At 41.2% G+C, this 11,364-nt stretch overlaps 2 protein-coding genes across 6 annotated transcripts; both read left to right on the top strand.

The window, feature by feature from the left end:
* Window positions 1-304: 304 nt before the first annotated feature.
* LOC311275278 (uncharacterized protein) lies at window positions 305-2,469 on the top strand. Of its 5 annotated transcripts, none has more exons than XM_084383676.1 (4): window positions 305-458; window positions 1,526-1,683; window positions 1,790-1,894; window positions 2,023-2,469. In XM_084383676.1, the coding sequence occupies exons 2-4, from the start codon at window positions 1,546-1,548 to the stop codon at window positions 2,185-2,187; spliced, it is 408 nt and encodes a 135-aa protein (XP_084239802.1). In that variant the 5' UTR covers window positions 305-458; window positions 1,526-1,545; the 3' UTR covers window positions 2,188-2,469. The 5 variants fall into 5 exon arrangements, with proteins under 5 accessions (XP_084239802.1, XP_084239801.1, XP_084239804.1 ...); XM_084383675.1 differs by having other exon boundaries at window positions 306-458; window positions 1,545-1,683; XM_084383678.1 differs by lacking the exon at window positions 305-458 and adding an exon at window positions 561-818 and having other exon boundaries at window positions 1,545-1,683.
* A 359-nt stretch (window positions 2,470-2,828) lies between these two features.
* Window positions 2,829-5,934, top strand: edf1 (endothelial differentiation-related factor 1). The gene is made up of 5 exons (XM_084383674.1): window positions 2,829-3,080; window positions 4,125-4,176; window positions 4,412-4,572; window positions 5,121-5,214; window positions 5,312-5,934. Exons 1-5 carry the CDS (start codon window positions 3,003-3,005, stop codon window positions 5,371-5,373), a joined length of 447 nt encoding a protein of 148 aa, XP_084239800.1. The 5' UTR covers window positions 2,829-3,002; the 3' UTR covers window positions 5,374-5,934.
* The last annotated feature ends 5,430 nt before the right edge of the window (window positions 5,935-11,364 follow it).

Genomic DNA, 11,364 nt, shown 5'->3' with positions numbered 1-11,364 from the left:
CTTAAACTGTCCCACATTGATTAAAGGAAAATTAGATGGATTTTTCTCCTTTTTTTAAACATATCCAAGCCAGATTAAACTATTTGTGATGGGTAAAAATCTACACTAAGACATTATTTTAAGTGGTCTCAATAAAAAATGTCCAGGCACTATAGATTGCCTTTTAATCCACTGAAATATTGAGTGGTATAACAATAAACCTGATTTCTTGCGACCTTTAATAAAGGATCATTCCTCAAAAATTACCGTAATACCACGTCATCATAATAATGCACCTGTAAAAAGCAGGCTCCGTGACGTCAGAAGTGTCAGATTCCAGGGATGTTTGCGGGACAAAAGAGGCTTGTCTGGACGGAGAAACGTCTCCCTTTGTGGCCTCGGACTGAGGAAGTCACTGCAGGATTTACTGGCGTTTTTATCTCCGAGCATTTTGAGGGTTTCTACGTCAGATAAACAAGGTAACTTATGTACTTTTTGTCGCCCCGGTAAGAAAGTCGGTGGTGCATGCGCGAGTAAAATCTACCGTTAGCCTCGTTCTCAAAGTAACTGATGAGTTTGTAATGAGATGATAACTTAACAGCCGTGATGTGCTGCTAGCTAAAAAACATCTCGGGGGCTGTTTTAGTAGCTTTAATCCCTGCATATGCAAGTTAGCAGAGCGATTCTTCCCAAAGTTTAGCTAACATTAGCTTGAAAACGTGAATACAAAGCTTTAGTTTGATGTATGGGGGGAAAAGTAGAAATCCGTACGTTATCTGCCAGAGAGGGAAAAAGTCAGCCATCTTACCTGGAGAGGGCTAACTCTGCTGGCAACCACGGTAAAGCTGCCACAGGTCATTACAGTGTTTTTAGTCTGAAGGCAACAAGAACAAAGTCATAGACCGTGTTGATAGTCATGTAAGTCATCAAGTAAAAACACCTAGCTAGCATTGTTTTGCTCCAGCTTCTTTGTGGTAATGCACTTTTTCTACAACAAACTTTTTTTTTAAACTCCCTGGTATCAGATCGGATACCAAGTGATGCATTAAAGCTGGAATTACTTGTTGTTTGCCCAATATATTGTTTATTTTGTAGCCTGCAGTGTTTCTCTAAGTCAAAGAAATATCATGTGTACAGTGTTTCTGTTCCCATCCATATGGATTTGCTGGCAAAACCATAATTTGCTGTCTTTCTCATCACCACTGAAGTGTTTTACATACTTGCAAACCTTTCTTAATGGTGGCAGTTGTAAAAATGTATCTGAATCCTACATGTATCTGTCATCATTGTCTTACCTATTATCACCACATTCACAAGTAATAAAAGATTGCAGCAGGTTACTTCCACTGCAGCAGACATTTGTTCCAGTATGTGGAGTGAAAAGCTTTGTCTCCCTCTGGTGGTTGTACTCAAAACAAGTCTCAATAAAGAAATGCTTGAATTCTTTACAGATTAACCTTTAACCATCTGTATCACCTTTAATTTTTTTAGCAGAAGCAGATATGGTCTGTAGGCCTCATATGTCACCGTTTTATTGAAATAACAGGTGTGTTTCTGTGACCCAGCATGGCTACCAAAGCCCGCGTCAGACCCGATGAAGGCCTGATGATGATGCAGGAGCTGGACGACCGGCTGAAAGAGCAGATTGATAAACTGGAGCATGTTCGCCTTTCTGCTGTTGAACTGAAGGACAACTTGTCTGGGGTAAATTAGACAGGCAATAAATCCCAATCTTTAAGAAAAACTGTTTGATCAAAACTCTTCTTCCTTGAACTCTCTTCTGTTTTGACATTGTTTTCTTCTAATACAGAGCAACGGTGATCTAACCCAGTCTATCGCTGACCATCTGGAGTGGTTGAATCACTTGTCAGAGCGAGTGGAGACTCTTCACATGAACACAACTGTTTTCGTCCAGGTGAGAAACAGATACAGTTTCTGATGGGGATCTTGGCTTTATTTCTACATGGGACTGTTTCTGGGAACACATTGGGCAGCGTACAGAGCATCTGTGTCTTCACTAACATCTGCTCTATCTGTGTCCAGATGAACCCCAAGCCTCGCGCTTGGGCGGGGAGACAGGGTTCCAGACACGGCTACCGCTTGGGACGTCTCCACCAGGCTGATGACGCCCAGTCAGAGTTTGGCTGGTCCCCCATCCGCACACGACGCAACAGTGATGCTGCCTCTGAAATGTCCTGTAACTGGTGACCTGCTGGACCGTAGGCCGATAGATCAGCTGAGATTGCAAGTTAATGCAAATTGATGATTGAAAACCAAACTCTTTGCACATATATGTTTTTATTGGTACACTTAAACTCATTATGATGCCAGGTTTTACATGTACATGTACTGTTATGTATGTATCTTTGGTAAAAAGTCATGGTTATCCAATCCTAAGTGTCACCGTTTTATGTCCATGCTTACCTTTGTTATGCTAAACTATGTTTTTTTTTAATTTGCTTAAATAAAAATCATTGCACACATTATAAATTACTGAGTAGGCTTTAGGTTGTTATGTTTTTTAAAATTACTATTTAAAGCTACTGCAAGGAACTTTAATTTTGATGGTTTTGTTTGCTCATGTAGTTCATATAGAGGCATCAGTATCAAACTGATGTAAGCCTAGACTTTGTTAGTGTGTACTTTGTTCTCAGAACAGCCAATATCTTTGCAATAACTGGATAAGTTGCAGCGTGTTTTTCTTCTGTCTGATGTAATGTTTGTTTTAACAGAGCAATCACACGCTTGAGAAACCCGTTCATGTGGATGTAGGTCAAGTCGATGCGCTCCACCACCAGCAGGGGTCGCTGCTGAGACTCCTCCATTATGTCACTGATCATCTCTGCGTTTTAAATAAAGCTTTGGCAGAAACGCGTGGGTGACACTTCTGGAAGGAGCGTCTGACACGACAAAGTAGCACTAACTTTACCCTCTTTAAAGGGATCATTTTGAACACACGGAGTTAAACTTATTTTTGTATCTATTGTTAAACATTACGGGTATCGACTTGAACCCCTGAAAACATGGCAGAAAGTGACTGGGATACCGTGACTGTGCTGAGGAAGAAGGGGCCGACGGCTGCCCAGGCCAAATCCAAGCAGGTTAGCATGAACACTTCACCTCCTCGTCTGTGTGTTTTTAAATTTGTTTTGAGCAAATACTATTAAATATGTAACTTAAAACGAGGTAAAATCGTGTTTCAGGTTGGAGTCAACACGACTAGTACATAATGTATGGGTTAAAGCGATGATTTATGAACGTGATGGGAGCAAACGTCGACCATGTGTCGTGGATCAGTTTAATAACAACAGTGGACAGAAAGGTTTTTGTCTTCCAGCAAACACGTTTTAAATGTCGGAATTTAACTAACTGGCTACTTGGTTAGTTAACTAGTAAGTTTACTCGACTCTAGCTGACGTATTTCAGATTAATAGCCCTTGTAGGATCGTTATTATCTCCCTGTCATAAAACAAACTCCGGGAAGTACCGTTACAGTTAGCGTTAGCTAGATAGCCAAAGGACGTTAGCTTTGTTACGTCCAGTTATTCAAGTTAAAGCCACGTTTTCAAAACGCCATTCTTTTATTAAGTCGTGGTGTCTTTGGTAAACTAAACTTCTCCCAGAAATTAACACTCAATGACGGTGTAGCTAACGTTATATCTGGCCGTAACCAAAATAGAAACTAACTAGCTAGCTAGCTAGCACTAGCAAGCTATGCTACCCTAATAAGGATAACCTGGCGATGGCTAGCTACTCATACCTAACACTACTTTATAATTATAGTTTTATGTTTTATGCGGGGTTGGACGGGTCCAACGCCCATGCAGATGTCTGGTAATCAGCTGTTCTTCATAGTCATTAAATGCTACAGACAAATCCAGTGCACATGTGTTTTAAAATGACTTTTAAATGTGGTTTTCAGTGTCTGTTTTGGGAAAGCAATGTTGAGCTCAGGCAGGATTGTTCATCATGTTATCTGTTGTTTAACTTCTTCGTCATACTTAGTTACTTATTAACAGCACCTGCTATTTTGAGCCAAAAGCAATAAGGCTTTTTTATGAGCCTGGTCATCATGTAATCTACTGTCAATAAATTTGGATTATGTTTTAAAATTTAAGATGTGTACATGTCCATCTGTTTTCTAGGCTATCACCACTGCTCAGAGACGTGGGGAGGACATTGAGACAACCAAGAAATGTAAATTTATGCATTCTCTACCAATTTGGTATATATAAAAGTTAAATTGCAGAGGGACCTTATTTTAAATGCATTTTAGAGATTATTCTCTTCATCCAGTGTTTTAATTTTGCAGGCAAAGCATGGCAAGCACTAGATTAGATTGAATGGCTTGTATTGCGATTATGATGTTTCTGCATGTCTGTCACCCTGCACGATGCCCCAACATAACACTGATCCACTGGTCGTTTCATAGGGTCAGCAGGGCAGAACAAACAGCATCTTGTGACAAAGAACACGGCCAAACTGGACCGGGAGACCGAGGAGCTGCACCATGACAGGGTTCCCCTGGAAGTGGGCAAGGTCATTCAGCAGGGCAGGCAGGAGAGAGGCCTGACTCAGAAAGACCTGGCCACTGTGAGTATGAAGACGTCTCATATACTGACCTGCATAGCATGTAATAGCTGATGGGAATGATCCATTTTGTTTTCTGGATTTGTAAAACATTGTTTACCTTGTTTATGTACCTTGTGTGTCTGGATGTGTTACGTCGCATGTACAATCCTGTGTACACAAAATCACAAACAAGTTTGAATTCCAAATGAGATGACAACAATAAACAATATATTTGGATATTGTGTTCTTGAACAGTAAACTCCTTTTCACTATAGAGACAATTGTATTTTTTTATGGTGCTAGCAAAGCCATTTCTTGTGCAAACCCAACTGCTCTTATCATTGAGTTAAAGAGAAATGTTTACACAATCATTTCCTCTTAATTATTTGAAAAAATTCAGGTACATGTGCATGCAGTCTGTTGAAACATGTTTTGAAACAGTTTTCTGCACTAATGTGAACAACACAGCCCTGAGATGAAAAGTCCCAGCTACAGGAAGTGTTTTTGTGTATGCTCGAGTAGTATTACTGATACATATGTTAATTATTTATGTCAAATCTTTTCCTCAGAAAATTAACGAGAAGCCTCAGGTCATTGCGGACTACGAGTGTGGGAGAGCAATTCCCAACAACCAGGTCCTGGGCAAGCTAGAGAGAGCGATCGGTAAGAAGAATACCGTTTGCTTAAATTCAGCGATCATGTTTGTTCCGTCTCAGTTGCCAGTTGTATAACTTCTATGTTCCTCCTCCGTTGTGAACAGGGATGAAACTGCGCGGGAGGGATATTGGGCAACCCCTGGAGGCAAAACCCAAGAAGAAATGAACACAAAGCCTCGAAATCAGCCCTCCCAGGTCCCATCTTTCCCTGTTAATTAAACCCCGAACCGCTCCCCTACCCCACCTCCAAGAACCCTCAGATTTCTCCTCGTCTCATTCCCTTCCCTCCCTCTACCTGGGCTGATCTCACCTGTGTCCTGCCCGAGGACACGGTGCTCCACTTTCATTACAAGCTGCATACTGACAAGTCATCAGAAAACACTCTTTTGACCACATAATCAAACGAATGATCGAATGCATTTTTTTTTCAATGTCACAAACTCGAGGTTCTGTGTATTTCTTTTAACTCACGTCTGCTTAGGCTTTTGGCATGATGGATTCAACTTTTTGATAGTGATGTAAAAATCATAAAAGGTGAATAAGTTTTCATGACCAAACAAACTAGTTTGACTTAACGTTAATTCTCAGCATGATGTTGATCCGAAAGTGCTTGATTGCATCTTTTTTCACACACTCAAGACAGTGGGTGAATGTCATTACAGTGTTAAAATGTTTTAATGCTGTGCTTTGTTTTTGATCTTGAAATAAAGTTTGGCAGTTCATGACATTTCTGGTTGTGCGTTTATATTCACTTTAGCTCAGGATTTCATTACTCAAGCAGAATTTTGAGGTACTTGTACAAGTGTTTTTATTTTCTGGTACTTTATACTTCCACTCTACATTTAAAAAGCAAATATTACACTTTTTTACTCCACAACAATCATTGAATAACTTCAGTCACTAGTTAGATTGCAGACTGGATGCTGAATGAAAGCCGAAAAAGTGCATTTTTTTAATTTAATATTTTTATCACCAGCTGGATTAAAAAAAATACTCTCATGATTAGAAAAATGCTGAATATCGTATCTGATCGGCCAGGCAGTTTATTGGTCGACCCAGAGAATACAGTACATACACGTTAATATATGTGTAACTTTTTGTGATACTTGAGTACATTTCTCTCTTGGAAATTACTTTTGATTCTTGGAAACGTAATATCAGATACTTTCAGACTTGATGAATGATGTAATTACTCAGAAGTTAGGAGACAGAATGCTGCATCAACCAAACATCTGAATGTAGTACTACATTTGAGCCACTAGGTGTCAGAATTGTACCAGGAGTATACTGGGATTGTACTGATCCATTATACTGCATAAAAAGTTTGTTGCTGTTATATTTTCATGCACAGTTGTGACTGCTTTGTGCCAAAAAGCTTTAAATTATTTTACAAATATGGGAGTCTTTATAAGCGCTACCTGTACATCATTTTTGTTTACCTCTGCTGATATAGCACAGGTGAATCATTCAAACAAAGTGTCAATTATAATTATGAGTTTAGGCAGTTTTTAGAGAGATGTTGAAATGTTTGGCATGCTTCAAGTTTCTTTTAAAGGGTAACTCCACCAATTTTACACATTAAAGAGTGTTTACAGGTGTTGCTGCAGGTACTGCTGCATATGTGAAAAAGTAGTATCAAGCCTTCAGTGGCTCCAGAGGGAGCTGCATGTAATCTGATAAACTGCCTCCAGTGATGTCACACTAATGGACTGCTTTAATGTGTCAAATTGGTGGCATTACCCTTTAAGAGTCTCAAAATTGAGACCTGCACCTGGGTTTTCAATAAAAAGGGGGTTTTTGACCCCGAGGCGGTCCTCAGAGTTACCGTGGGAGGCCCCCAAATTATAGTTTGATAGTTATAGTCATTAAAAGAATATTTAAATTACACAACATTGATGATTTCCTGTGCAATCATGTAAGAAAGCTAACCTTTGTGTCCCCATTCGTAAAGGAGAACTAGTCGGCTTACTACGTTCTGTTGAGACACACCGGCCAGTCATCTGTATTACAAGTGTTCGGACTTTCTTCTAAACCACGAGGATCGTTTTGTAATTTATTGAGCAAGAGACTGTCGACTTGTCTAAACCACAGATCTAATAAGTTCAATCAGTTTATACGTTGCCCTATAGGCCCGCCTGCCCTACGTGTTATTGTTGGCCCAATTTTTGCAATGTATGTAATAGTGTGTCCCTGCTCCTTCTCTCCATCAGCTCCTTGGCTTAAAAAATGTTTGATTGGCATTTATGAAGCTTTAATTTTGATTTGCAGAGCTTTTTTCATTCCTCTGCAGCGATCCCCTTCATACTATGGGTTATTGATCTGAGTATTATTTTTGCCAGTGGTAAGGCTGCCTTCTTGGTTATTAAAGATTCATGGACCTCATTGTTGCAGAGCAACAAAAGCAGCATGGTGAGGGCAAGTGCAAGTGGGACAGAACACATTCAAGGGCAAAAATCAGAGCTGTATTGACGAGCGCTTGAAGGCTCAAGGATTGTGAAGGACTAGGAGAGGATCTGTAGATGTCTAGATTATCTGTGAGGCAGTTTTGCCAAGACTAAGGACTGAGGAGTAAACATTCCTACAGCCTACAGTAGATATGTAGGATCATCAGCATCATATTGGAGCTGGGGAATAAAAGTCCTCCCCCCTCAGGTGAGAGGAAGAGCACACAGTGAAGTCCTCTGTCCTGTATAACCTCTATCAGGCCCTACAGCGCCGTCTCTTGTTTGCTGAGATAAGACCTTGTGGCTTATCCGTGAATCCATGTGGTCAACATTAGAAGGAGCGACCAAAGACACAGCATTAGCAGAGCACATGTAGGGAACTGCAGCTGTGACTGTGCATCGTCTGCTCGTGTTGGGGTACGTTGTCCTGGGTGATGCTGGGTCACATGACGTGTCACTTTAATTATTCTAATTAATCAGAGAGCAATGGTGCCGTGTGTTTTGTAATAAGCCTTTTTCATAGCAGACATTTTGACACAGGTGTTACTAATAACATTAACTGTGGCTCTGTTTTATTCAAATGTCCCGTGACAGTGAGCCATTATGCATATTACCAAGACCCTGAAACAGGAAGCAGCTAAATGGAATTAATTATTATTTTGCTTGTTTACACCTGTGCTTTTCCTACTGTGACATATCAAGATGTCTTCAGTCCATGGCTTCAGGGTTTGACCTGTGTTTTGGGGATTGACCCATATCTTAAACACAGAATCTGAGTTAAGCATGCCATTTCAGTTCAAGCAGCAATGTTAAGTAGACACGTTGTTGCAAACGGAGGTGAGCAAGGAACCAACAGGCCACGGAGTCAAAACATGCAACAACACAACAGCAAGGTCACAGACAGGGGAGCTGCCCCACATTTCCACTCACCTCCAGTTGGGAAATCCTCCCCAGAGTGCTGAGCGAGCACACACTAATAGGCAGCTATGTTGAACCGACGGAGCAGGAGCACTCTGGGGCGACCGTGAGATCAGCTGCTGGCTCTGCCATGACACTGTGAAAGGAAATTTGGCCTGGGAACTTCTCTAGAAAGCTTTCCTCGGGCCATCTGAGCCAGCCAACACTGAGCATAAAATATTCACACCTTAAATGGGATGAATACATGAGTGTGGGTGAAATATGTCATGTGCCAGTGTGTGCACCATCCACAGTCACTTAATGTGCATAACTTGCATGTTGTCATGCTTGTGGACATAAATACAAGTTGTGATTTTGTATTTAGTGCTCCAGAATTATTTATTTAAAGGTGCAATATGTATGAATTTTAGTTGAAAACATGTAAAGAAATAATAAAATTATTGGCAGAATGTGAATAACAGCTCTCACATTATGATGTCTGTGCATTGTGTTGCAAAGATATCAACTGAAGTTAGCATGCTAACCAGCTAGCCCCGACCCATCCCAGTATAAAGCTCCCGTGCTAGCGGTGTGAACACCAACGCTCCCTTCTCCTCTCTGAACTCCCAGTTTGGAGGGCTAGCTGCATGGCTAACTGAGCTAACTAGCTCATGGCAGCTACAGTTAGCAGCTACAGTTGGCAGCAGTTAGCAATTACTCTAGTGATATGCTGTTTTGAGTAAGAATTTGACAAGTGATCAGTTCTCCTCACCTTTAAAGTGGAAACTTTCCCCCACCTAGCACTTCCAAGTGGTATTGTTCATTGTTGGCGCCGCTGTCAAAAGACAGCTAGATATCCTCCATTTTCCTCAGAGTTGCAACTACCAACAACAGAGGACAAAACGTGAGTTAAATCATTCATTTAGCTCCAATGGAGACATGAATGCAGATAGAAATGGTGCCAGGCTGCCAGCCTGGCTAGGTCACCAGTGAGCCTTCATTTTCCCAGGAGATTTCTTGCCTGGTAGCAGACAGAGTAGCCAACTGAAAGCAAGGTTTATTGCGAAACAATCTAAACACAGATGGTGTAATTATTCTAAAGCCATTGCGTTGTTGAATCAACATTTACTTCACAATGATATGTTATATATATATATACCATATTCATAGTTTAGTCGTGGGAGGCTTGAGTTTGCGGTCTTTGTTTTTGTCTCCTGAGCGCTGAAGACGGTTTGCTTGGATGCATATTTGCTCTGACAAAGTATGCAACCTGCTGACCGGTGTTCACTGGACAAACAAAGAAAGGAGCCATGTTGTTACCAGGGGGTTATTTGGATTCTTGCTCAACAGGCTGCTTCATCCGGCAAGTGTGTGTGTGTATGTGTGTGTGTGTGTGTGAGAAAGGGAGACAGAGACTGACTGCGTTCCTGGAAATGCCATTCCATTGGTCAAAACACCATAGCAACATAGTTCCACCTATGACAAGGGAGCAGCCAGCGGTTTTGACGGAACGATGTGAAGCAGAAAGCTACATGGGGGGAGATGAGGGGAGGAGCAGGGGAGGAGGGGGCAGCGCTCAGGGAGGGATTGAGGTGGAGGAAAAAGTCTGGGGTCGGTTTTGGCCTGAGGCTCCAAACTCAAATTGAGATTCCACAACACGTACAACCTGTTGTTGATCCGTGCAGTGCATCCTCTGTCTCTGCAGACGCTCCTTCTTGGTTTTGTGTATATTTCTTTCAGCTTGAAAACTGCTTCGACTTCTGCAAAAAAAAAAAAACCTGCCATGCTTCATGTATCTACCTTTTACATTGGAAAAATAACAGCAAAAGGAAAAAAAAATGTGTTCAGTTAAATATTGTGTCCGGGGTTAACATCATTCTGTACTTTGAGAAATAGGAACTCTAAGCTGGAACATACAGACAAAATCAAGAAACATAACAAAGACTAGGCCACTTTTCATGCAGTCGAGCTCGTGTTGAACGTAGAAATAACAACCTAGAGAAGCTCTGCAACAAGACAGGGGGACCAGACTCCTATCAGGCACTCATTTCCTGTCAAATCTCTAGTAAAGAATATATGTGCAAAGATTGATTGATTCTTTGCATAAAGTAAAATCTATGACCAGAGCTGCTAATATCCCACTTTTATTCATAACATATTTAGAAACTGTGCCTTTAAAACGAGCTGTCAGACATCTGTAACGTTGTGATGTCACAACTATGAAGTCACCACACTCAGCCATGCCTCCAGCACAGCCCTATACATTTATGTGTTGTTGGAATAATCGGAAAAGCATATTTCCGACTCGGAAAATTGATAAATATGCATAATTAAAAATGTATTATTTGCGCTTTCTTGTCACTCAAATACTGTAAACAGCTGTCAATGTGTTGTTCACTCTATGCGATAAAATGCAAACCAATTTCTTTTTGGCGGCCATGCTGTTCCCACACTCCGACTTGATGCACATGAAGACACCGAGGTCAGAAGAATGACTTCCAAAATCGAGAAGTGGGACCATCCGAGGAGCACATGAATGCTGCAAAAGCGCTGGCAGAGTCGATGCAGAACCACAGTGGGCGGTGCCTGCTCAAGCCTGTGAAAACTGACCAATCAGAGCCAACCAGGCTTCTCAGGGGGGCCTTAAAGAGATGGCCAAGATAAGAAAGTGCTCAGACAGAGGGTGAAAAGAGGTGCTGCAGCAATGGACAGTATGAAACATCAAAGTATGTTAACATTTTCTAGTAGAATAAAAGTAAGAACCCGAAAAGGCATAATATGGGACTTTTAAAGGGGAGGCATCCAAAAATAAAAGA

The sequence above is a fragment of the Pagrus pagrus genome, assembly GCF_965226575.1.
Source record: "Pagrus pagrus genome assembly, chromosome: 19".
Taxonomy (NCBI): Eukaryota; Metazoa; Chordata; class Actinopteri; order Spariformes; family Sparidae; genus Pagrus; species Pagrus pagrus.
The sequence above is the reverse complement of the archived record's forward strand: the minus strand, read 5'-3'. Positions and strand labels throughout refer to the sequence as shown.

Bases quoted from the DNA above. Each gene is read 5' to 3' on its own strand.
- edf1 (XM_084383674.1), top strand. From the start codon at position 3,003: ATGGCAGAAAGTGACTGGGATACCGTGACTGTGCTGAGGAAGAAGGGG. The intron at 3,081-4,124 runs GTTAGCATGAAC...TCTGTTTTCTAG, and splicing joins CCCAGGCCAAATCCAAGCAG to GCTATCACCACTGCTCAGAG. The intron at 4,177-4,411 runs GTAAATTTATGC...GTCGTTTCATAG, and splicing joins CATTGAGACAACCAAGAAAT to GGTCAGCAGGGCAGAACAAA.
- LOC311275278 (XM_084383676.1), top strand. From the start codon at position 1,546: ATGGCTACCAAAGCCCGCGTCAGACCCGATGAAGGCCTGATGATGATG. The intron at 1,684-1,789 runs GTAAATTAGACA...CTTCTAATACAG, and splicing joins TGAAGGACAACTTGTCTGGG to AGCAACGGTGATCTAACCCA. The intron at 1,895-2,022 runs GTGAGAAACAGA...ATCTGTGTCCAG, and splicing joins ACACAACTGTTTTCGTCCAG to ATGAACCCCAAGCCTCGCGC.